General features: G+C 40.9%; 2 protein-coding genes across 6 annotated transcripts; one reads left to right on the forward strand and one right to left on the reverse strand.

Annotated features, from left to right (window-relative positions):
• The first annotated feature begins 1,149 nt into the window (after nt 1–1,149).
• On the forward strand, nt 1,150–18,383 carry engl (endoglin, like). Of its 5 annotated transcripts, XM_077500184.1 has the most exons (18): nt 1,150–1,401; nt 3,154–3,226; nt 4,352–4,456; nt 4,534–4,703; nt 5,976–6,119; nt 6,216–6,390; nt 6,799–6,970; nt 7,068–7,212; nt 7,533–7,725; nt 8,007–8,176; nt 11,724–11,879; nt 13,441–13,524; nt 13,734–13,970; nt 14,048–14,560; nt 15,351–15,498; nt 15,566–15,676; nt 17,381–17,495; nt 17,803–18,383. In XM_077500184.1, the coding sequence occupies exons 3-18, from the start codon at nt 4,387–4,389 to the stop codon at nt 17,816–17,818; spliced, it is 2,619 nt and encodes an 872-aa protein (XP_077356310.1). In that variant the 5' UTR covers nt 1,150–1,401; nt 3,154–3,226; nt 4,352–4,386; the 3' UTR covers nt 17,819–18,383. The 5 variants fall into 5 exon arrangements, with proteins under 5 accessions (XP_077356310.1, XP_077356294.1, XP_077356319.1 ...); XM_077500168.1 differs by lacking the exon at nt 3,154–3,226; XM_077500193.1 differs by lacking the exon at nt 3,154–3,226 and having other exon boundaries at nt 15,575–15,676.
• Nucleotides 17,700–22,817, reverse strand: LOC144003698 (uncharacterized). Its single transcript, XM_077500210.1, has 7 exons — nt 22,747–22,817; nt 21,824–21,902; nt 21,124–21,315; nt 20,856–21,019; nt 19,419–19,535; nt 19,181–19,346; nt 17,700–18,644 (listed from the first exon to the last, which is right to left on the reverse strand). The coding sequence occupies exons 2-7, from the start codon at nt 21,900–21,902 to the stop codon at nt 18,448–18,450; spliced, it is 915 nt and encodes a 304-aa protein (XP_077356336.1). The 5' UTR covers nt 22,747–22,817; the 3' UTR covers nt 17,700–18,447.
• Between the last annotated feature and the right edge of the window lie 2,575 nt (nt 22,818–25,392).

Below are 25,392 nucleotides of genomic sequence, written 5' to 3' on the forward strand. Positions count from 1 at the left end.
ATTACAAACAAACATGACATACCTCTGAAACAAACCAATCTAATTGTTGAGAGTTGAACTTCAAGCACATGTTTGTTTATGTAATTGCAGCAAGGGTCAAAATGACACCAGGATGCAGAGCTCACCATTGATTGAACATTGGTTGTCAGGGCTTCTCAGAAATGGGCAAATGGCTCATCCAGACATTGAATGAACTAATATGAATGTTAAAAATACTGTTTGTTTGTTTGTTTGTCTATAGCTTTTGTCCATTTTATGAGACATTTTCCATCATTGTGTCAGAAAAGTACCTGATGAGTCTGGTTCATTCTAAAGTGTCTATCATCCAAATCATCATTATTATTATTGATAATTGAAAACATGTCCATCCATACATCCGTTTTCTCTGGCTTACCCAGGGCCAGGTCAGCAGAGGAGCCCAGACTTCACGCTCCCAGGCCACTTCGTCCAGCTCTTCGGCAGGATCCCGAGCAGAGAACCAGTCTCCAGCGTGTACTGGGTCGATGCCAGGACGTCTTGCAGGTTTTACGTGCCTTGGAATACCTTACCGGGAAGGCATCCTAAGCAGATGCCCGAGCCAACTCATCTGGCTCGTCTCAATGCGAAGGTTCAGCAGCTCGGGTCTGACCAAACTGGAACGGGCACTGCATCCTTTTCTGATAGAGTCCCATGGTCTCAGATTTGGAGGTCCCAAACTGCTTCACACTTAACCATTCCAGTTCGAGTTCGAGATCAAGTTAGTCAACATACAGAAACTACATCATCTGCAAAAGCAGAGATGCCGTACTTAGACCACCAAACCGGATCCACTCGGGGCCTCGATTGCACCTGGGAATTCTGTCCATAAAGGTGGGATCCAACCATCACTAGAAACAAATCGGATGAGGACCAAACTCTGAGAGGGGTCCGATAGAGACCGAACAGCCCATATGAGGGGGTTCGGTAGCCCATACTCCCCAAGTTAGTTGCAATGTTTCCCTGTTGTCATTGAACTCATCATCCCCTTGTGTCTTCCAATCAACACCCGCTGCCCCTTGTGTCATGTCCAGGTGTTTGTCATTAAATGTCTCATTAGTTTGCTCCTATTTAGTTCCCTCACTTGGACTCTTTGTTGGATCATTGTTTGTGTTACAGAATCAATGTAAATCGAATCGATGTAAATCGTCCTGTCCATGTCCTAGTTTACCTTGAGTGTTGTGTTTGTTACTTTACATCTGCTTTTGATGTTTGTTTGTTTTTTAGTATCTCAAGTTCCTTGTTTGCCTTTTAGTTGTTCTTTTGAAAATAAATCCCTTTTTGTTGAAATCCTGCAAGCTGGCCTTGCCTCCCTAAATCCTGCATTTGGATCCTCACCCACCAGTCTACGACAGAAAATAGTTTATTCAGCTGCAGTTCTCTCCGGTAATGATCCTTCTGCAGGTTCACCTACGGAAACCTTGTTACGACTTTTACTTCCTCCAGATAGTCAAGTTTGATCGTCTTCTCGGTGCGCCGCCGGGGCCGGGGGCCCATCCGAGGACCTCACTAAACCATCCAATCGGTATTAGCGATGGCCGGTGTGTACAAAGGGCAGGGACTTGATCAACGCAGTCTTACGACCCACGCTTACTGGGAATTCCTCGGTGGGAAATAATTGCAGTCCCCAGTCCCTATCACGAGCGGGGTTCAGAGGGTTTATCCTAAAAATGGGTTTGTAATCAAAAACAAAATGAAGTGGGCTGTCAGGTTTACCTATTTGATATTTATTAAACACAACAAAAAGGAGAGAAGACACTCAGTTCATGGCTCGCGAGGAGAGGAACTGACTGATACAATTCACTACTGTACTCTGAAGAAAATCCCCTCCTCACTCTCTTTTTTTATTTGGTTTCCACGCCCCTAGTTACATAGGTGTTCCAACTCTAATAATGCATTTGCATTGTACATATTTGTTTATGTGTGTGTGCATGTTAGTGGAAGATTTCTGAGTACATGTGTGATCAAGTTTGCAATCATTTAACAGAAAACAGGTGGCCTCAGCAGACTGGCTCTAACCATTCTGCTGCGTTAGATGTTCTGGTTCTTGAGCTTCTTGAGTCATCTTCTGTTAAGATATCATATAGCTAGCCTATGTGAATGTGAGTGTGGAGCAGAGCAAAGCATTCTTCATTGCAAGCAGAAGCAATTCTTCATTGCAGCAAATGCATGATAACATATTTACAATTATTCCAACATTTGCACATATGCTTGGCTTCAGGGTGCCCTATAAAAGGTTGTGGCAGGCCAGATCTATCCCCGAGTCCTGAGATTGATAGAGCTGGGCCTTTACTGACTTTGGAAGTCAGGTACAGTGGGATCTTCAATACTAAATAACATTTTTTGTGAAATCACTTCAGTTAAAGCTGAAAGTCTACATTTCATGTTGACAGTTTGATTTCAAATACACTGTGGTGGAGGATAAGACAATATCATTAAAAACTCACTGTCCATGTCCAAACAGCTGTGGGTCTAACAGTCAATCAAATAATGGAGGATGAATTTAATACTGTAATTCAAGAAAAATGCTTCAATTTATTAAGCCTTCAAAATGTCTGCGTGTGCTGCCAGTCAAGCAACAAGCAAGTGCCCGCCCCCTTACTCGACTGTCGATCCCACAGCGTCCCACCATATTCCCCTCACAGATATTTCCCACAAGTAGCACCTCTGTTGCAAAGATGCATTGAAGCGGCCGGCAGGTGAGTGTTCTCTGTGGTGCAGGATTTGGAGGGTGTATGCGAGTGCGTGGTTGTGTGTTTAGGAAGTGAGTGCATGGGGTGGGTGGGGATGTGTCGAGCTGTGGACAGCCTTTGCAAAAACGACTCAAGCAGCAGCTGGAGCAGCTTCGTCCCGGGTGAGTTTAGATTTTGGGGCATTACTAGAAAGGATGTTGGCAATGTTTAAATTAACAGAAAATACGAAACAAACACGCTGTGATATCCTTTTAGAATTTGGGGAATGTGTTCTACTAGTAAATGGAAATATATTAAGGTGCTGTTTCTTGTATTATTTAGCTACAGTGGTGCCCCAAAAAAGTTTATGAACTGTTTTTATTTATTTATTTATTTTGAAATAATAGTGCACAGCAGTTAGTAAACGTTTTCATTTTTACACCAATTTATCTCGTTTGTTTTTGAGAGACAAATGTAAAGACGACTACAGCCAAGGTCATGAAATGATGAGCCTTTATCTCTTCTCTCGTCTGTTGAAGGTTTGTTACAAATATGTTTTCAATTGTGGTTACAGTATTTGCTGTGGTGGAGAAATGCACTACATCATTTTATGTAGAGCTAATTATATTTTGGTTGCTAATATTGCTATATTTATTTGAGATACAGATCTTGGATTGAACCACATTAGACTGCAGATGTACCCAAATGGAGTATCTATGTCTAAAAAAAAAATAGTTGCAGTACAACTGAGTGGGCTGATAGAAGAATATATTGAACATATAAACATAAACACATCACAAGTATAAAATAAAAGTTGAAGTTAAAAAAAGGAAAAAATAAAAAAAAATCAATAGTATCATAATTTACATTTTCAAAAGCTGTAGGAAGAAGTACAAAAATTGATCTAGTCCTACTCCCTAATAATTCTATCATAATAATATATTAAGTTGTTCTTACTAACATAAAAATTAAACAATAGAAAATAAAACATATTTATCTTAAGTGCACAGATATATTGGTATGAGTTATTAGTCCTTACATATACGCAAAGAAGCGAGAGTGAAAGTAAAGCCGTACATATACAATACAATAAATTCCCAAACATTAAGAATAAGTATTGAACAAATGTGGGCACACATGCACATGCCCATACACGCACATAATGAGTGCATACACATATAAACATACTGATTTACACATGTTTCTATAATCTTTTAAAACCTCTTTTTAAATACAGTAATTGATTCACATTTTTTCAGTTCCACAAATTAACCCCTTTAACAGAAACACACATTTGCTTTATGTTTGTTCTTATCATTGTTTTTTTTTTTTTAAAGTCATTATGCCTTTTAACCCATAGCAGCAACCCACTTTGATTTCAAATAACTTCTGAATACTGTGGCAAAGTTGGTTATTGTATACTTTGTACATTATTTGAGCTATTTAAAAAAAAAAAAAAAAAAAAAAAAAAGAATTCATTTCAGAGAGACATTTTGGGACTGCCAGTTTTAAATGAATAACTGATTTGTTGGTTCTATGTAACGTGAGTGATTAATTATTCGTATGACTCTTTTGTCATTTAAGGACAGATTGTGTGTTAATTTTGTATGTATTTATGTATTGCTGGATTATGATGAATATTCATTGATGTTCCTCTTCAATAGGATGATGCAGGCAGGTCCTTGACTTTGAATCGTTCATGATGCCTTCATTGTCAGGAATGGGATGGACTGTTTTTTGCGTCCTGCTGCTGTGGAGAAGACAGTCAGGTGTGACGACTCTCGACTTTTTGCTTGGTAATATTAAAATAGCTCTTCTAATGGATATGGGGTTGGTTTCCCCACAGCTGCCAGTAAAGAGAAGCAATGTTCTGTGGATCGAGTGGGGGCGCTCCATCCAGTTGAGGCTCTGCTGGAGAAGTTTGAGGCTGGCCCAGGCTGTGCCGCCAGAGAGAGTGGGGACAAGGAGACACACGTCATCGCGGTGGGGAGGGTCACAAGCGGCCCTGACAACATGGTAATTAGTACTTATAATAATAATTAAAGTAATAAATAAAAGTAATTAGTACCTGGTATATATATATAATTATTTTTGGCAATTTGGGCAGATCACTACTTGCTCCTTGTCGGCAGTCGTCGCATACCATGTGACCACAGCACCTGTGATGACGCACCGGCGCATTAAGATCTCTGACTATTTATTGCGAATCAAAATGTTTTTAAACTGCTTTTCCTTACTTTGTCGAACATATTTTCAATGAAAGCAGATTAAGTATACAGTTTGTGTATCTTTTTGGATGTTCACTCTTGTGCCATTTTGTTTTCCTGCTCACAATGCATTGTGGTCTATTATTCATTGGTTGAGTGACCATCAGTGTTCACTATTTTTCCAAGTGCATTGTGAGTAGGTTTGAGCGCCCTACATTTGTTTCTTTTGGACATTTTGACATCCCTAATAAATGGCGTAATCCTTTTGTAGCACTATATGAGGTATAGTGTACACATTTGGACACGGTCTACTGCAAAATCGCCAGTGCTAGATTAACACTGAGAGTGTTAAATCTAACACTAGAAAAGTGTTTATATGTTCACACCAGTGAGTGTAAATCTTACACTTTTCAAAGTGTTACTTTTTTCTCACTTTACCAGTGTTACTCCATCACTGTATAGTGTTAAAAATCTGCACTGGTAAACACTGAGTAGTGTTGAAAGTGCTCTACACTAACATCAGTGTTAATCATTTAATTCTGCCAAACTACATTTAACTTTGTTTTTTTTAAACACTTATGAGTGTATTGTACAAGTGTCAGTGTTAAAAAAAAATTACCTCAAACTACGCTTTACTCTAATAAATGGTAATTCATTTATTTGGCATTTTTCACACTGATTTTTTTTATTTTATTTTTTTACACTCACTCACAGAAGCTTCTGCGTGCTTTCAAATTGCCGTATGGGAGTGACACGTTCGCCCGGCCCCGTTTGCGACACGCCACCCCCCACTCTGCGATTGGCTGGGGGGCTGTAAATACTGTCTTTCCACTGAAACGTCCCGCTGTTTACAAAACAAACACAAAATGGCAAAATACAGGCTGGGGAGGTGGGGGTTTAGGACAAAATTACCACAAAAGATGAACAAAAACACAGATGTGTAGATTGAGAGAAAGTTAAAGTGTGTACATCCTGTATTTAAAAAGTGCATTTTCCTGAGTGAATCCGGCAGACAGCCCCTTTAAACTGTTGTTTAAAAAAAAAAAAAAAAAAAAAAAACCTTGGTCATTTCTTTACACAGGTCACAGTATTACTCAAGCCCTTGTCTCTGAGTCTGAGCAAGTCAGCTTTGAGAAAAGTTCACTTACTACTCAGCTCCAAGCAGCCAATCAGCTGGAGGCTGGAAGCTGAGAGGCTGCCCCCTGACCTTCCTGTACGAGTGAAGGTCAGCTGTTTTGTTTCAAAAGGCATACACGGTGAATGTTTTTATTTCATACAGTCTTTTTGTGGAATAACTTTGTTTTATCGATCCTTCTTTAAGGTGTCCTCAAACTCCAGTGTAAAGTCCCAAACTCTACGTTTGCTCATCCGGCCGCTACATTGGCTCCCATTCCGCCCGCGTGCACTTCACCGCTGGGCTCTGAAACACAACGGCAACCTGTCCTCTATGACACACGTTACCCAGGGAAACCGAGTGTACGTCCGGCTTGGAGAGGGTGAGCCAGTGACTTTGACTTGAAGCCGTACAATGGTGTGTTGAGACAGACAAAGACATTTCAACAGGAAGAGGCTTCAATCTGCTCCCAGTTGAAGCTACTGTCAAATTAAGCATAATACAAAGAGAATTACACATGTAAAGTATTTAAAACAACCAAACAACTGCTTGAAGTGGCCCCGCGCTAGCTTATGTTAACATTCAATGGAAAACACCATTGACATATGCTAGTGATTAGCATTAATAGCTGTGGTTGTATCTTCCCGTTGCAGATTTGACTCTGCCACCTGTTTGCCATATTAAACTGCTTGAAGTGGCCCTACTAGCTTATGCTAACATTCAATGTAAAACATCATTGACATGCTAGTGGTTAGCATTAATAGCTGTGGTCTTGTCTCCCCCGTTGCAGATCTGACTCAACCTCCTGTTTGCCATCTCAAATCCATGTTCCTCTCCAACAATTACATGACTTCGGACCTGCAACCGCAGGAAGTACAAGGCTGCGGCCAATCATCAGCAAGTGGAAACAACCCAGAGGTTCATGTCATCAAACTCCATTCAGCAGGCTCGGGACTCTGTGGGTGAGTCTTCCACATCGGATTTAGCTCTCATCCCATTTCAAACAGGAGGAAGGTACAATATGATCGCACCAAACACATTTCAAGATGTCTGCTCCAGCTCACTGCAGGTGGAGGTAATTGTCTCCCTCGTGCCACCATCGGATAATTCCTCGAGGCAAAATGTGGTGCTGATTCTTAGCAGTTCGGTGCCAGTCAACTGGGCCATTGTTGCTCACAACGTCCATGGTCATATATTTGTTCATGTAAGGGGCTCATCTTTTTTTTTTTTTTTTATTCCAAGTAATTGGCATTATGGAATATCATTTATGAATACTGGTCAAAAGCAAGTGATTTTTTTTTTTTTAACTAACTTGTAAAATTGAATATTGTGCTAATCTCTTACACAGAAGTCATTGTGAAATGGGAAAACTGTCAAAAAAACTACACATTGTAACTTTTTCATGTGCTCATGTAATCTAATCTAATATCATCTAATCTACTTTTTGGATGACATCCTCTGAGTCACAATTAGTGCATTTGTAACTCACCACGATTTTCATGCATATGTGTGTCATTTGTGCAGTCCTCAAACAGTGTTTCCCCTCCCTTCCCTCCTGAGTCTGAACTGATTCTGACTACCACACTCATCCCCGACCTGTCCACCATACCGGACCTGCTTGTGTGGGCCAGTGACAATGGCTACAACAATGTGACCTCTTACACTGAGGCTGACCAGGCCAATCGCTTTGTGATCCAGCTGGCTGGAACCAAGGCAGGTCAGGATTCCTGTTTCCATTTACTGTATGTTATTTGACATTTTTGTCTAATCATCCATATATGTTTTGGTTTTGCCAAACAGAAAGTGCAAAATATTATTATAATTATGGTCCTTGAAACTCTCTTTTACAATATGAGTTCATTAAATTAAATTCATTGTTATCTTAAAAATGTCCAAATGACGTATTTTTTTTGTCACAAATTGTTGAATCAACTCCAAATCATAGTAAGTCCCCCTATATTTGCCAAATCGCTACAGCTACAAATCTTTCTATTTTAGATGTGTTTGTAGCGATGAGGACCATTGCCAAGAGGCCAAAGTGGGGTGAGAAGCGGCGCCTGCGAGAATGGCTCAACGGCGGAGGGAGAGCAGAAGGAGGCCGAGACAGTTTCACAGTGCAGTGTGAAGATGGACGCCTCAGTGTGGCAGTGGACCAACACAACCTGCAGGTTTTTAACCCAAAACCTTCTCAAACTGGAGGCTGTCAACCGTAGCTTAGGGTTCTGCAAAATCATTTGCAGTAAATTATGATGGGTTGTTTTTTGTTTGTTTTTAGTAGGTACCAACATATGGGAAACACATACACCAATAAAACAAACATGAACAACCAATTACCTTTCAATGAAAAATTCTGAAATCATCTATCATGTAAATCTAGTCACTTCCTAAATCACTTGGCGTGCAGAATTTTTACATAACAGTGATGAATAAAGTAAATAAGTAGTATAAACCCAAACCAGTTTAAATGATAGTAATATTTAGGTTGAAATGTGTCACGACGTGAAGAGGTAGGACCCAGACGCAGGATAAGGTAGGCCACAGAGGCAACAGGTTTTATTGCCGGGCAGCAGCAGTCTCCTCTCACACTGAGAGGAGAAAGGGGGAATCAAAAAGGTGGAGAACAAAAAGCGCTCCACTAGGGAGGAAAAAACAGGCACAAGGCAAAAGGGGTAACAAAAGGCGCTCCACTGGAGGAAAAGGCACAAAAACAAGACAAGGCACAAAAGCAAGGCAAAACAACAAGGCAACAGGAACAAGGACTCGAGGACTGTGGGACGCTTCCATGCACTAACTGTGTGTGACACTTCGGCAACGGAGGGGAGAATGCAGGTGGCTTTTATGTCTTGGTTGATTGGTGGCAGGTGGACATGATCATGGGCGGGGACCGGTAATTAGTGAACTGCAGGAAGGGCAAGTGACCTGGGGTGCGAAGGGAATCAGAAATTCAAAATAAAACAGGAAACATGACAATAAAGGCCTGTCACGCAGGTGGCGGCGTGACAGTACCCCCCCCTCAATGGCCGGCTCCTGACGGCCATCCGACCCAAAGAGTCCAAAAACAAGGGCGGGCGGAAGGGGGCACGGAGGTGGGAACACGGCCCACCCATCCGTACATACAAAAAGCAGTTCAGGAGGGCGTCCTCGACGCCCGACAAGGAGCAGAGGTGGCGGCGGGGTGTTCGCCGCCAGATGAGGAGCAGGAGGCGGCCGCTGGCCGGGCGCCGCCGGAACTGGTGCAGGTGATGGCGGCCGCTGGCCGGGCGCCGCCGGAACTGGTGCAAGAGGAGGCGGCCGCTGGCTGGGCGCCGCCGGTCGAGGAACCGGAGGTGGCGGCCGCAATCCATGCGCCGCCTGACGAGGAACAGGAGGTGGCGACCGCAATCCATGCGCCGCCTGACGAGGAACAGGAGGTGGCGGCCGCAATCCATGCGCCGCCTGACGAGGAACAGGAAGTAGCGGCCCAGGCGAAGCGGCCAGGGACTGCGGCGGCAGCGGCCCAGTCGAAGCGGCCAGGGGCTGCGGCGGCAGCGGCCCAGGCGAAGCGGCCAGGGGCTGCGGCGGCAGCGGCACAGGCGAAGCGGCCAGGGGCTGCGGCGGCAGCGGCACAGGCGAAGCGGCCAGGGGCTGCGGCGGCAGCGGCACAGGCGAAGCGGCCAGGGGCTGCGGCGGCAGCGGCACAGGCGAAGCGGCCAGGGGCTGCGGCGGCACAGGCGAAGCGGCCAGGGGCTGCGGCGGCAGTAGACAAGGTTCCGGAGCGAGAGGCTGCAGCAAACGAGGTTCAGGGGCGAGAGGCTGCAGCAGACGAGGTTCGGGGTTCTGAGGCCAGTCCGACCCTTCACCCCAGTCGCCACGGTCCAAAGCCATCAACTCTTTTATCTCTGCAATGACTCGGGCGATGTCTTCAAGCCTCTGCCAGGTCTCCAATTTGGACACTCCCGCTGGGTCCATGCTGGCCGAAGTGTACTGACACGACGTGAAGAGGTAGGACCCAGACGCAGGATAAGGTAGGCCACAGAGGCAACAGGTTTTATTGCCGGGCAGCAGCAGTCTCCTCTCACACTGAGAGGAGAAAGGGGGAATCAAAAAGGTGGAGAACAAAAAGCGCTCCACTAGGGAGGAAAAAACAGGCACAAGGCAAAAGGGGTAACAAAAGGCGCTCCACTGGAGGAAAAGGCACAAAAACAAGACAAGGCACAAAAGCAAGGCAAAACAACAAGGCAACAGGAACAAGGACTCGAGGACTCGAGGACTCGAGGACTCGAGGACTCGAGGACTCGAGGACTCGAGGACTCGAGGACTCGAGGACTCGAGGACTCGAGGACTGTGGGACGCTTCCATGCACTAACAGTGTGTGACACTTCGGCAACGGAGGGGAGAATGCAGGTGGCTTTTATTGTCTTGGTTGATTGGTGGCAGGTGGACATGATCATGGGCGGGGACCGGTAATTAGTGAACTGCAGGAAGGGCAAGTGACCTGGGGTGCGAAGGGAATCAGAAATTCAAAATAAAACAGGAAACATGACTATGACAATAAAGGCCTGTCACGCAGGTGGCGGCGTGACAAAATGTTAGGAAAAAAAGAAAAAACATTTCTACGACATTTGGCGTAATGGTAGTTACAGTATGGTTTTATGATGAGGTGGGATGAATATCTTTCTTGTCAAGGGTCCTCTGCTTTAACAATATAAGGAGTACCGGAGTCCTTATATTAATTATATACCCTTTAAAACCATTTTATTTTTGGTCATTTCTATTTTTCATAATAAAACAACTAGAAACTCTGTGAATGAGTTTTCCCTTTTATTTTTACAGTGCAAAAAAACATCATTTCATTCAAAACAACTCATTTTTATTTCAAAACAAAAAAAGATTTATTTATTTATTTATAGTTTTCTTTCCTTTACATTTTATGATTACGTTTTCCTTAAGGTACTGAAATGTGGTTCAAGGACGCCAATTGAAAGGTTCACAAATGAAGAGAAAATACTTTAAAATGCAATTTACTTAAAGAGGAGGCCAACACTATTTATGAAAGATACTCTTTTTAATCCAACTCAGTGGGCAGCCATTTTGTCACTTGCTGTCTACTAAAAAAGCTCTCATTTTCTCAGGGCTCTGGTAACGACCAATCATGGCTCACATATTTTCTGAGTTTGGTCATGTACGTTTGCAAGCTGAGCCGTGATTGCCCATTAGCTGAACAACTGTAATGTCATTTTCAGTCAACAGCAAGTCGATGGATCAAAACAGGTATCTTTAGCTGCTTACTTCATATTCCAAAGACACAATATTAATCAGAATACCTCATTTTGACTCGTGGTACATAAGATATTGTAAAGAAAATGTTAGTGATGATCCTTCCCCTTTAATGGGATCAAGGTTGTGTTGCTCTTTGAAAAAGACAAGTTGTGTTTACTCAACAAGGCCAGTGAGCGCTGGAGGGGCACGATTGTCTGGCGCACGATCCTGTGGGGGCGGGGGGGTTTGGGGGGGTTAGTTTGTTTTTTTTCTTTAATATATACGGTCTTCTTGGTCTTGTCTCGGTCCTGATAATGTCTTAAATACGCTACAACTATCCGTATTTCTTCATCTGATATAAGTAAACTACTCTCTCTGCAATGTTGTTACATTGAATGTACAGATGTATTCACTGGCTTCTGGACTGAATTGCTGAGTAGAGAATCCCAAAACACGTCACATTTATATGTCTTTCAGAGTCTGTCTGTGCCTGTTGCTGCTGTAACTTTGCGGGACCCAACATGCCAGGCTCAATCCAATGGGAGTCATTTCCTGTTGGTGTTTCCAGTCATTTCCTGTGGGACAGAGGGACAGCTACTGGGACATACTAAAGGGGTGCAGTACAAAAACATGGTGAGGGCCCCAAAACAGCCAGAATAGTTCATGGATGAAGTTACTGCAGCTTGTTGTCTAATGACACTTTAACCCCAATGCATAATATAGAGTAGGATAATGAAGCAATTTAGATAATCCCCTAGGCCAACATACAGTTTGCTTTATCCATATATTTTTATCAACACCGTGTTGCTGGCCCCAGCACAAAAGGAGCCTTATTTGCTTTTTGGGCCCAAATTATAAACAAATTATGTAATGGAGCATTTCCACAACAGAATCTCTTTACCACAATGTGGTGAACACATCCATGTTCAGTGCCAGTTTTTCTGATAGAAAAAAAAAATAGTAGTGCTGTCAAACGATTAAAAATTTTAATCTGATTAACCACACTTTTTAATTTTGATTAATCACGATTAATCAGCTAAATTACTTGTGTATTTGCCTAATATAAAATAAATACAAAATACCGTAATATTTTGACATTAACGCGTTGTATTATCTGAATGTCATTTGCAAACATTGATTAAATAAATGCATGTACGCAATTGCATGCATGTGTGTATGGCTCAAAACGTAACAGCATCATGCCAATTGGGTGCAAGTCAGCAATTATTAATTAATTAAACGCAAATTACTTTTGTTTTATCTAACGTCCCGTCAGGGTGTTTTTTTAAAGCAAAATTTACCACCGAGCGCACCAACTGGAGTCACCCCGCTCATTTTGGAACAACAGGCGTAGGAAATGCCGTGCAATGACCTAATCACTGACCTGCGCAGCCTTCAATGTAACCATCCGCGGTTACGTTCAAGGCTCAAGTGCGGGCAAAAAAAAAATAAAAAAATAGTGCGATTAATATGCGTTAATACGTGATTAATGCAACATTTTTCTGTGATTAATTAATCTATAAATGCTTTAACTTTGACAGGCCTAAAAAATAGACTGTTATACTGTAAATAATTTCAAAACCTTTTCCATCCTCAGCCAGACCTATAACCTGTATAACTTCATTCAAAACAACAACTGAGATAATGTAGTTGCACAAGTGTTCACCCATTTATAACTGTGCATGTGACATGTGGTTCAGAATTAACCAATCCTGTACCAACTCATGTTAAAGCAGTCAATACACGCCTGCCACCGTTTAAAGAGCCCCTAATTAACCCCAATTAAAGTTCAGCTGTTCTCGTAGAATTTTCCCGAGTCAGGCATGTTGCTGCCACCAATATGTTTGAGTCGTTAGCCTCTCTGATCAGTCTTTCCATCAATTTTGAAGGCAGTTGTTTATTTTTCATTTCTGTCTTCAAACATTTAATAATTTATGTCTTTATTTATTTATGTACTTTTTTATTTATTTATTTTGAGTTGTACATGTCACATTAATGGTAGAAAAGGTTTTTAAATGTCGTTTTTTTTTTTTTAAATAAATAAATAAATACATAAGTGGCATTTGAACAGGCGTGTGTTGACTTCGTTTCCACCATATTTCTTGGTGGAGTCTGTATGTGACAGCGATATTTTGTGATGGCATCCATCATTCATATCATGCAGCTTATTTCCCTCCTCTCACCTCTTGGCTAGTTGCTGTTATGGAAAGACCAACCTCATACCATGTTGCCACACAATGAGACTGATTGGATAGCCAGAAGTTCACTTGGAATACATGTAAGACAACTCAGAACAGCATGTTAATTAATATTGTTATTATTATTGATTATAATTAATCAGTTTAGCATTGCATACTGTGCAGTTTGTATAGAGTTTATGTATAGTTTAATGTTACAATATAAAAAATGGACAAACTATTGTGAACAACTGTGTGTCAGTACCAATAACCTCCCTCTCGCTCCCTCTCTCGACTTCTCATTTCCTAGTTCAGCTGTTTGGACGACATGGCCAGCGGCACGCCTCAACTCGGTCCTACTGATGATGTCAATACTTCTCAGGCACCGTGGGTTCCCTTGCCTGATCCCGGACCGTTCCACACGTTTTCCACACCCAAACTCAAATCGGGGCCTTTGCTTCTTCTCAAGCTTTTCGTCACTGAGAGTTACAAGCAACGACGCATCGGACCCTGCGTGATCGCTGCTGACCAGCGTGTTTATGTCGAGGTGCCTGTTCAATTCCCCTTTTCAAAAAAGGTTTTCAATGAATATTGTGTTCAGGATTATTTTTTTTTCGACCGCAGATTTCTGCCAAGGGGCCCTTCATCAACGTCGCTGAGGTGAAGTCATGTGTTGTTTCTCCTCTGTCAGATCCCAAAAACTCTCCGTTCTGGACTATCATAAGCAACAACTGTCCTGCAGACCCCTCGCTTACCTTTGTGCACGCAAAAGTGGAAGAGGAGACAGAAGATGCTGACGAGCAGGAGGAGGAGGAAGACGAAGAGGAGGAAGAGGAAGACAGTCTAGAAGATAAAAACAAGGAGATCAGTGACGAAGATGAAGGTGTCTCCTTCCACTCCAAGTCTAGAAGAAAAGGGAGAGAAGATCCATCGCGGAAGGAAACCGTTATAAGGCCCTTACGATTTAGTTTCATCCTTCGACCAGTTTACAATGTCTCCATGCAGTTTCTCCACTGCAGCCTTCACATCTGCGTCTCGGACAAGGCAACAAGGGAAGCCGCAAAGAAAAGAGTCAAGAAAGAATGTCCAGATGGGAAACGTGTCCCTCCGCTTGTGCCCAGGACACTTGGACAGCAGGTACAGAACAGGATTCGAGCTGTCAAATGATTACGTACATTTTTAATCACATTTCACAATTTTGATTCATTATGATTAATCACTTAATTAAAAGGGCTTTTTATCAACATTTTTTGCCCGCCAAATTTGAAGAGCACCTGTTATGTGTTAATTCATTCGATATTAAATGTTATGAGAGCGTCTTCAACATTTTTTGATCCACTGCACTCTCTCATCTGCCTCTTTTTATTATCAATTAATTACTTGCATAATTAAAAAAAAAAAAAAAAAAAAAATGACCCCAATATTTTGACATGAACAAATATTCTGAATGTCATACACAAACATTTATTAAATGCTTTACTTTAATGCAAGCTGCGCTAGCTTTAACATAACATAACGCTGTCAAGCTAAAGGATCATCTGCAGTCAAAATTAATATTGTCATTAATCTGCGTTAATAATGCATGATTAATGCGATAATTTTTTTGTGATTAATCAGTAAGTTAATGCTTTAACTTTGACAGCACACAAGATATTGCACAAAATCATACTTCACATCAATCATTATAAAAGACCACAGCTGGAATATCTAGCAGACATACAACATAGAAAGAAAAATTGTTTGTACACAGTAGGCACTAAGCAGAATTCTTAAAACAAAATGCCCAGTATTCCATTCAAAGGGCAAAATGTAAAGTTTTGAGAAAATGTAGTGAAACATTCACTCAAAAAAAAAACAAAAAAAAAAACCTAATCATTGTTGTTCTAAAATTATGAAAGAGTATTTCTTCTTTTCTCCCAAACTGTAGTGTGAGATTCGAAACCTGTCCCGTCCCATGGTGGTCACCCAAGCCGTTGACTCACTAGCGCATAAAGCACTCAAGGCCACCACAGGCCTACGAACCAAGAGACTGAGTGTCTCTCCTGTGGCCATTCCTGCCTCATCACAACAAAGAAGTGAGTGAGTTTGTCATCATTTTTCTACTTGACAATTGTTTATTGTAAACCTTACCTAATCTTACAGTCTTGGCAGGTTCTTCAATGCAGACAGGACCAATGATAGGAATTGCCTTGGCAGCCTTTGTAATGGGTGTCAGTTTGATGGGGGGGCTGTGCTACATCTACACTTACACAGGTAATACAATCAGCGTAAATAAAAGGTATGTTGTGTAGTTCGAGACTTCGAGTAAAGCAGAAGGCAGATGCCTTTTTTCATGTTGCTCACTGACTCCCTCTACAGTTTTAAAGGGAGAATTGAAAGCAGCCTTGCCCAAACGTCCCACTAAAGTTGGATGCCAAATGGTTTCCTTTTAGCTTTCCTGTATGTAAATCCCATTTCCTTGAAGCGATTTTGCACAGTTCTGTCACATAGATTGACTCCAGCTTCCTCCCATTTCTTCTTCATTTGTCTTGTTGTGCATTTTCTGTTTTCAAGACATATGTCCTTTAGTTGTTTGTCTTGATGCTTAGATGTCTTCCTTGGTCTACCAGTACGCTTGACTTGAACAACCTTCCCATGCTGTTTGTACTTGGTCCAGATCTTCGATACAGCTGACTGTGGACAGCCCACATCTTTGGCAACCATAAGTGTAGAGTTACCTTGTTCAAGAAGTTTGATAATACTGTCATTGGTCTCAAGAGACGTCTCCCTTGTTGGAGCCATGATTCTTGCCAATCCACTTGGCCCAGCAGCCCTCCAAAGTGTGACAACTGCACTGTTTTTTTTGTTTTTTTTTACTGCTGACTAACGGGCAGATGTCATTTGAGGCAGGTGCCCAATTAAGGAAAGGAAATTGACTGGGTGTTACTGTATCCTTATTTTCTGCTCAAAATGGAGTGATTCCATATTTGTTTCCTCAGAATGGAGTGATTCCATATTTTTTTTTCCTCAAAATGGAGTGATTCCATTTTTTTTCCCTCATAATGGAGTGATTCCATATTTATTTCCCTGCACTTGCACTATAAAAGTAACATTTACTGACCAGCCCAATGTTTTTTCTTCATTTCTTTTAGTGTTTCTGAAAGCCAAGATGATGCACTTTGGAATGACCCTACGACAGTTACATGCTTTTTATCTGAGTTTAATCTACAGAATAAAAAGTCTGAGTGTTCGTCCAAGACTGGTGATTCCATACTTTTTGCTAGGGGTTGTAGATGTGGATATTCCGCTAGAGCAAAAGTCCTCTAGCCTAGCATAACAGCTAACAGCGTAACAGCATGAGGCCACTGTGTGACTGCACAAGAATGATCGATACCTCGTCAGTCACATTTAATTTTTCTGATTGGTTGTTTTTCATTGGGCAAGGAGGTTTCTTTAAAAATAAAATAATTAAAAGTACAATCAAAGCTGATTTTTATTAAACCCCACACACCCACCCCCGCCGGATCATTTTCCTCAAGTAACAGTTTTAACAAAAAAGACATGAAGTGATTTGTTTTTCAAATTGCATACCTTTAAGTTTATATGGATAAAAAGAAATAAAAATCTCCCTATGAAAAGAGCAAGAGCAAAACATTACAAACAGCAAATTCTACACAACAATAATGAACATACTGTTGAATTTACACATTTCTGACAAGGCCACTCAAATCTAAAAATATCCGAGTATGGATATTTATTTGCTGTGTATATATATATGTAAAGTCCTGCGATTGGCTGGCAACCAGTCCAGGGTGTACTGCCCAAAGCCAGCTGAGATAGGCTCCAGCACCCCCCGCGACCCTTGTGAGGAATAAGCGGTCAAGAAAATGGATGGATGGATATATGTAAAGTCATATTTCATAGTTGTCCAGCAAATGCATGTATTCACCATATATGTATTTGTGTATGTTTTGTAAGCTTCCCGCGAGATAGCATTTGAAGGAGAGGGTTACTTAACAGACCAGACCCCTGGCGGTCACAACCCATTGGGTCCACCTTGCCTGTTGGATGACTTGACCATCTCAGTTTCAAGGTGATTATTATATAATATTATCATTGGCTTGACAGTTGACACCAAGGACAGCTGCTGGTACATATCTTGCTCATATACTACAGTTATTTGGTTCCATTCATTCAGTCATTTCACTGACCAGGCTGATTAATGTCAGTTGGTGTTATCTTCCAACTGCTGCATGGATGCACCTGTGTAAATTCACTTTAGTAAATGGGACAAACAGATGATGTCAAAACGTTGGCATCTACAGTTACAGAAAATGTGTCACCATTTTTGAGCACCTGCAAAGTGTTCAAACAAGACTTCTGTTTAATCTCTTTCTCAGGATTTCCTCCAACTGAAGAGATGCTGAACGGAGTTAAGACAAACTACTCTTGTGCAATACCCTGAACAGTCATGGCTGCAAGGCAGAGCAATGACGACAATCCCTCCTGCTCATTATGGCATTGTGTAAATCCAGAAACTAAGTTTTCACTGCTGCTGGCTATTTAAAAGTGGAAAAGAGGTGTAAACATGCAGGTTTATGTATTTATTTACATCCTCAAGAAATGAACTGAAGGCCAAATTTGAAGTGGCCTACACCACCATTTGTCATTATCTGTGTTATAACAGTGAATATCAGCTATAGTTAGAATGTATCTGTTTGCAGACTGCCTCGTGTTAATTTGGTCTACATCTAACGTACAGTGCATTCATTATAAGCGCATCCTGTTTTTAGAAACATAATGACACGTTCTTGGGGAAGCTAATAGTTTTGGTAAGTTTGCTGAATGTTACATCACTGTGTTCTAAAATTAAGCTAATCTTATTATGACAACGTACAGTACATACAGCTTTCATGAAAAACAAAATTCAAACCAAAAGAACAAATGTGTAATTTTTACAAAATAAAATGCCTATAATCAATCATCTTTTTAATTGTCCCACATTTTGAGCATACACATTGTCACGTGGCGCGTTTTTGATGTGGTCAGTTGTGAGCGTATATGCTTGCATAGCCACACGGGGCCTGTTGGTGGCGCTGCAGGTCCACCCTGCGTTGGAAGCTGTGGCGACATTGGGGGCAGCTGAACGGTCGGTGGCTGTCGTGTTTCCGACTGTGAGTGATGAGGTTGGAGCTTTGACTAAATCCTCGACCGCACACTTTGCACACGTGTGGTTTCTCGCCTGAGTGTCGAACAAGAGGGAAGAGCACGCTCAACCGGATATTAGACACGACTACGTTATATCACTGATTTGATCATATGACTGGAGAGCCGATAAGCCTATCGCCCAGGCGGCCATCTTACCCCTCCCATCTCGCGAGCATACTACTGTATAAACTATACGGTATAAGTACACATTAGACATATACAGCTCGTAGGCTCTTGCAGAGGCATCTTTTGTTGAATTGCAGGTATAATTCTTTAATAAAGAATTATATATATATATATATATATATATATATATATATATATATATATATATATATATATATATATATATATATATATATATATATATATATATACACACACACACACACAAGTTTCCTCCTGCAAAAATCGTTAAGCATATAAATTATACATGTATTTAAGGAAAGTTGTAAAATGTCTGAAGTTCAAAACATAATTTTAAAGCATGCTGTTTTCTAATAGCCTATCAGCAATCCAGTTATAGACATATCAGTGACTATAATCTTCAATTACTTTACTGCTCCTCACCTGTGTGTATGAATGTGTGTTTCTTCATGTCCGACTTTTGGTGGAACCTTTTGTCACAGTATTGGCACGGGTAAGGCCTCGTGTCTGAATGGATGAGCAGATGTGTGGACAGTGTTGAAGAGCGCTTGAAACTTTTTCCACACACCTTGCAGCCAAAATTTCTTGCCTGTTTTGGGAAGAGGTAGGACATGTCAAATATGTGCATGAAACGAGCTCTCTGTATACTGTATTACAGTACCTTTGCTCTGCCGTAGCTCCCAATTGCTGTGAAACTCATGTCTGTGTCTGGGGACCTCATCAAAGGGACAGGAAAGGTGCTACTGACATCAGCCTGCAGATCGGCTTGTGGAAAAGACTGACAGAAAAAGACAGGATCACCGGCTATTTTGAGGATGAGAGCCAGTTTCATACACACTACTAAAAGACCAGATTTTCTCAAATTATCTTTAATCATGTATTTTTATTTTTTTTTAAAGCAAATTTATGAATGTGAAGACACTGATCATGCTAATGATTTCCCATCACAATTTAATTATCAAGAGTAATTTAACAAGGTAGAAAACAGACCAATATCAACGAAACAGCTCTTCAAGTGTTCACATTTTCATATGATCTACAAGAGGGCTCCATCTAGTGGTACGCCAAAGTATTACATAATTAAATGCAAATCAGATTTACAAAATTTAGAACTGCAATTGAACATATGAAGCTTTTAGCTATGCAAGCCTTTTTTTTAATCGACTGTAACCAAACATTTTTACTTTTCACGTGTTTTTTTTGTTTTTTTAACTTTAAAAGTTTTTTTTCCCCCCAAGAACAGTTTTGTGTCACTTGAATTTTAAGTACAATACATTGACATTTAATCTTGACAGTTTTTTAACTCATTGACTCCCAGCCATTTTCGCTCCCGGCTGTTTTACTGGATTTTGACTGATTTTCCAAAAATCCATCCATCCATTCATTTTCTTGACCGCTTATTCCTCACAAGGGTCGCGGGGGGTGCTGGAGCCTATCTCAGCTGGCTTTGGGCAGTAGGCGGGGTACACCCTGGACTGGTTAACAGCCAATCGCAGGGGGACCCACAGAATACTGTGTATAAAAACTTTACACATATTGCTCTAAAAAACATGGAGCCTACCAAAAGAAAGATTAGTGTCTTCTTTAAAAAATGCATATTCCTGTCTGTTTCTGTTTTGCAGCAATTAGCATTAGAATATAGCTAAGTTTCATCATTATTCACAAATCTGCTTAGAATTGTGGGGAAACACCTTGTTTTCATCATTGCCCTTGGTTGATCTATTGTGCTCTGCTGCCACCTGTTGGCCGTTTTTGTAATTACTATGATTTTTTTCCCCACCCGTTCTCTGCAGTTGAGAGGCTGCATCAAAGCCTTCTGTATGCTCTAACATAGAAAAAACAACAACAACAACAACATTAAAAACGTATATATATGTCTTTGCGACACTGAATACATTTAAAATGGAACTTATTTATATGTTTTTGGGAGCAAATGAGTTAGGTACATTTCATAATTCGAATCACCTCTACCACTTCAGATACTTTGAATTTAACATTTAGCTGCAATCAGTATTTTTTGTAGCTATTGTTTTCTTAATCTCTGGGTTCTTATCCTGCAGTACACACATGAAATGGTCATACTTGGTAGGCAAAATACCTTTTCACAGAGAGGACACTGGTTGAATGGAGATCTGAGAACAGGATGCGATGTGCGGTGAAGTAACATGAAGACCAGCCTCTCGAGTTGTCGCTCTCGGTCAGACGTCTGCTGTCTGTCTGCACAGTCCGGCACTGCGTTAGAATTATTGGCAGTGGAGATTGCTGGAAGACAAAATAGCCGACTTTTCTTTGATAGCAATTTCTATTTTGAATTGCTCTGTAGTGTTTGAAAAATTAATAAAATTCTGTCACGTGATCCAACTAACCAGGTGGAGAGGGATCTCTCGCGAGATAGCACTGACTCTGCACATCATCTTCAGTGCCCTTCCCCACTTGGTCCACGGGCAACAAGCCTTGATCAATGTGAGATGTATACTGTGGTCTAAAGAAGTCCTTGGGTGGACCAGGGGGGTGAACCTTTTTACTCCTCACCAGAAACGACCGCGGCATGACACAACCTGCAGAAGTCAACCATCGTTAAACACCTGCTGCTGTGTTTTCGTTTGAGATGCCAAACGTTGAGGTTTCCGACCAAACCCGCCACCTGCCAAACGTATTCTTGGAGGAGATCCCCCTTGTGTGTTTTTATCACATTGTCACTGCAAAACTGATGCTGAAATAGCTATTTGGATATTTTACTCCGGAAAAACAACAAGCACATTTGATCATAAATGACCAAAATATCTTGTAAGGTATGTTTAAAAAGTCTCTTTACATTTTTTTAATCTATCTGAAAGCAAACTTTTACTGTTTTAGCTTTTGTATGAGATGTAAGAATAAATATTGTGATAGCATATTTCGGACATGAATCTTGACAAAGTTGTAATAATTCCACAAAGCGTGGCCTAAAACAACATATCACATAATGTTGATTTTACCTTTATTCAATAACATCAGACATTTATGAAGATTTAAAAACAAATGAAAATAGTAGGTTATAGTACAAACTTCAAGCGATCGCCTTACCTCTGAAATGTACACAGACGAATGTGGAGTGCAATTCTAAGTTGTCAGTTACGTCCTCTTTTCTCCTCCCAACGCACATCTGCTGATGACACGCCAAAGGTTGAATGCATTTTCAAATGTTACAGAACGTTGTGTGAGGCATCATGTACCAAACATTCACCAAAAATAGTTCCAAAAGTTTTCCTATGAACTACTTTTGCAATGTTGCCACATTTTGATTCACAAATAGGAAAAAATGGGAAGTTGATTTGATCAGTTGTGAGTTAAGATGTTCCGATAAAGTCGATGATGTTGAGTCACATGGTGTAGGTTGAACATCCCGTGATCAAATTGAGTACTATGATTATCGACCTACACACAGGTGAAGGGGTTTTCCATTATTTTCACTGACTCACAGCCTGACATTTATTAAACATCAGCCTGAGGAAATGTAGAACATAGCATGGCATCATCTGGCCAATCATCTGTCTTGCAAACTCTACTATCAATTAGCCCTTTAGTAAAGTGTACCAACATTCAGTATTTAAAACTTGGCTCCATCTATTGTTCTCATTTACTAAATTTACAACATAGAAGCACATTCTGTGGACCAACATTACTGACTTGAGTTAAGCTTGTAAATCAAAATAAAACAGAATGTAATAATAATCTAAAATAAATAAAAATACAATTAAAGATAACAAATAATTTTAAAAGTAGAAAATGGACTTGTTTTCTACAAGATGCACCAAATTAGCTTACATAAAGATGATACAACCATTTTGAGAAATACTTCAACTTATTAACTATGACTTCATTCAATCTTGTCAAGTGAAAGGTTTGGACCCCAGATTGAAATCAAATCATTCAAGATGGCAAACTACAAGAAACCAAAGGTGCCTTTCTCATACGTGTGTACACGTCTTGTGTGAGCAAGCGCTCACCTGCCTTGATGTGCATGGAGACAGGCACGTCTCAGCCCTGTGGCTGGTGTGGTGGGGGGCTCGTGAGTCTCTCCGAGGGGCTGTTTGGGGGAGCAGACGTGAGGAGTGCAGGGAAGCAAGACGGGTTGGTGGCTTTGGTGGGTTCACGGCGCGCTTGGGGGGGTTCAAGTCTTGTGCTCTCGTCGTGGTTGTGGCAAACTGTCTTTCTAAGAATCACAAACTTGGAGAGGGTGGAAAAGAAAACAAAACTTGTCTATAATTACAATACAGTATATTGTTTTGTTTCAGGTATTTACTTTCTGTCTAACTGAATAAAGGTTTATCTGAACAGTAGTTAATTTATGTAAATTGATATATGGACTACTTTTTATATAGCGCTTTAACTATACCATATGGTGCTCAAAGCACTTTACAGAACTTCACATTGATGGGAGCAAATCAGGGTTCAGTGTCTTGCTCAAGGACACTTTGACATGGTCACCAGGGATGAGGATCAAAACCTACAACCTCACGGATGGGAGACAACCACTCTACCACTGAGCCACACCAACCGAGTAAAAGGTATGACACTTGCAAAGTGTATGTGAAGTTTTCCTCTGTGGTGCAACAAAATTGGATGTATATTGTATAATTATATCATTTTATAAATAAAACGGGAAAAAAAGTTTTTCTTTTAATGGTTTCATTTTAGTGAAATACAAATTCTAATTCTGAGTTTCTTCTAGCTTGTAAACATTTGGTTGACATGGTTATTGGCAACACACATCAGCTCGATGTTCACAGATGCAAAAATGCATTAAAAAAAAAAAAACATTGCAGGAAAAGAACACTTTCCCTACTGTGAAACAAGAAAGAGACTTGCATATGGTCTGGGTTGCTTTGCAGCATCTGGCACAGGGTGTGTTGAGTCTGTGCAGGAAACAATCTCAAGACTATCAGAGTATTCTACAGAGAAACGTGCTACCCAGTCTTATTAAGTTTATTCTCCCTGGCAGGTTATGTATCTTGAAATAGGATAACGACCCAAAACACATAACTAAAAACACGGATGAATGGCTAAAAGCAAAATACTGAACTGCTGTATTTTGAAGTGACCTTCTATGAACTCTTAATCTATGCTCGGAGCTGAAACATGCCATCAAGAGAAAGCGGCCTTCAAACCTGGGACAACTCGAACAGTTTGATCACGAGTTTTTTTTTTTTTTTTTCAATGATGGCCTCAAACGTTTGCACAACACAATTTTAAGTTACTATCATTTTTGTCCTGGTGTCTTTTCCTGAGTTTTTGGATAGTTTGGTTGAATCACATTTATTTATTTATTGATGGATTTATTTATTCTTTCTTTCTTTCTTGAGGACTGCATGGTTCAAGCAGACCAAGAGAAGCTTATCCATGCTTTTATCTCCAGCAGACTAGATTACTGTAACGGTCTTCTGACTGGACTCTCTCAAAAGAACATGAGACAATTGCAGCTCATTCAGAACGCTGCAGCTCGAGTTCTGACCAAAACAAAAAGATCAGAACATATTACTCCAGTACTTAAGGATTTACACTGGCTCCCTGTCAGCTGTAGAATCGATTTTAAAGTTCTGCTACTCGTCTATAAATCACTAAATGGTTTGGGTCCTGAATATATCCAAGAAATGCTGATTGAGTACAAACCCAGCAGGGCTCTGAGATCTACAGACTTGGGCCAACTAGTGGAACCCAGAGTTCGAAGCAAACATGGTGAAGCTGCATTTAGCTATTATGCTGCACACAGATGGAATAGGCTGCCAACAGAAGTGAAGTCAGCCTCGAGTGTAAATGCTTTTAAATCCAGGTTAAAAACTTTGTTTTTTTTTTCTCATACCTTTGATTAGGGACTTTTAAACAGGTTTAATTAATCATGTTTTTTTTTTCCCTTTTTAATTATTATTTATCATTATTATTATTTTAAACTTCGCTAAATGTTTTTAAAGTTTGCTGAATGTTTTGACAATATCTGTTTTTTGTTTGTTTGTTTTTTTGTAAATGTTGTAACCTATTGTCGGCACGGTAGTCGAGTGGTTAGCACGTCCGCCTCCCAGTTCTGAGGTCTCCAGTTCGAGTCCAGGCTCAGACCTTCCTGGGTGTAGTTTGCATGTTCTCCCCGTGCCCGCGTGGGTCTTCTCCGGGTACTCCGGTCTCCTCCCACATTCCAAAGACATGCATGGCAGGCTAATTGGGCGCTCCGAATTGTCCTTAGGTGTGCTTGTTAGTGTGGATGGTTGTTCGTCTCTGTGTGCCCTGCGATTGGCTGCCAACCAGTCCAGGGTGTCCCCCGCCTACTGCCCAGAGCCAGCTGAGATAGGCGCCAGCAGCCCCCGCGACCCTTGTGAGGAATAAGCGGTCAAGAAAATGGATTGATGGATGGATGTAACCTATTGTTATTTATTTTTCTTTCTCTGAATGTTAACTACTGTTTGTTGATGCTTATGTGTTGTCTTTCCTTGTGTAAAGCGCATTGAGTTGCCTTGTGTATGAAATGTGCTATGCAAATAAACTTGCCTTGCCTTGCCTTTATAAGAAGACCCGCTCATCTCCATTGAGAAGAAGAAAAACGTGGCATCTATCTATTGACATGTACTGTATGTTAAAGATTTTGGCTCGGAGATAGAAGGTAT

Source organism: Festucalex cinctus, chromosome 1, assembly GCF_051991245.1.
Source record: "Festucalex cinctus isolate MCC-2025b chromosome 1, RoL_Fcin_1.0, whole genome shotgun sequence".
Lineage (NCBI taxonomy): Eukaryota > Metazoa > Chordata > Actinopteri > Syngnathiformes > Syngnathidae > Festucalex > Festucalex cinctus.

Bases quoted from the DNA above. Each gene is read 5' to 3' on its own strand.
- LOC144003698 (XM_077500210.1), bottom strand. From the start codon at position 21,902: ATGTGCGTTGGGAGGAGAAAAGAGGACGTAACTGACAACTTAGAATTG. The intron at 21,316-21,823 runs GTAAGGCGATCG...TGACTTCTGCAG, and splicing joins CGTCTGTGTACATTTCAGAG to GTTGTGTCATGCCGCGGTCG. The intron at 21,020-21,123 runs GTTAGTTGGATC...TTTGTCTTCCAG, and splicing joins GAGAGATCCCTCTCCACCTG to CAATCTCCACTGCCAATAAT.
- engl (XM_077500184.1), top strand. From the start codon at position 4,387: ATGATGCCTTCATTGTCAGGAATGGGATGGACTGTTTTTTGCGTCCTG. The intron at 4,457-4,533 runs GTGTGACGACTC...GTTTCCCCACAG, and splicing joins GCTGTGGAGAAGACAGTCAG to CTGCCAGTAAAGAGAAGCAA. The intron at 14,561-15,350 runs GTACAGAACAGG...CCCAAACTGTAG, and splicing joins CCAGGACACTTGGACAGCAG to TGTGAGATTCGAAACCTGTC.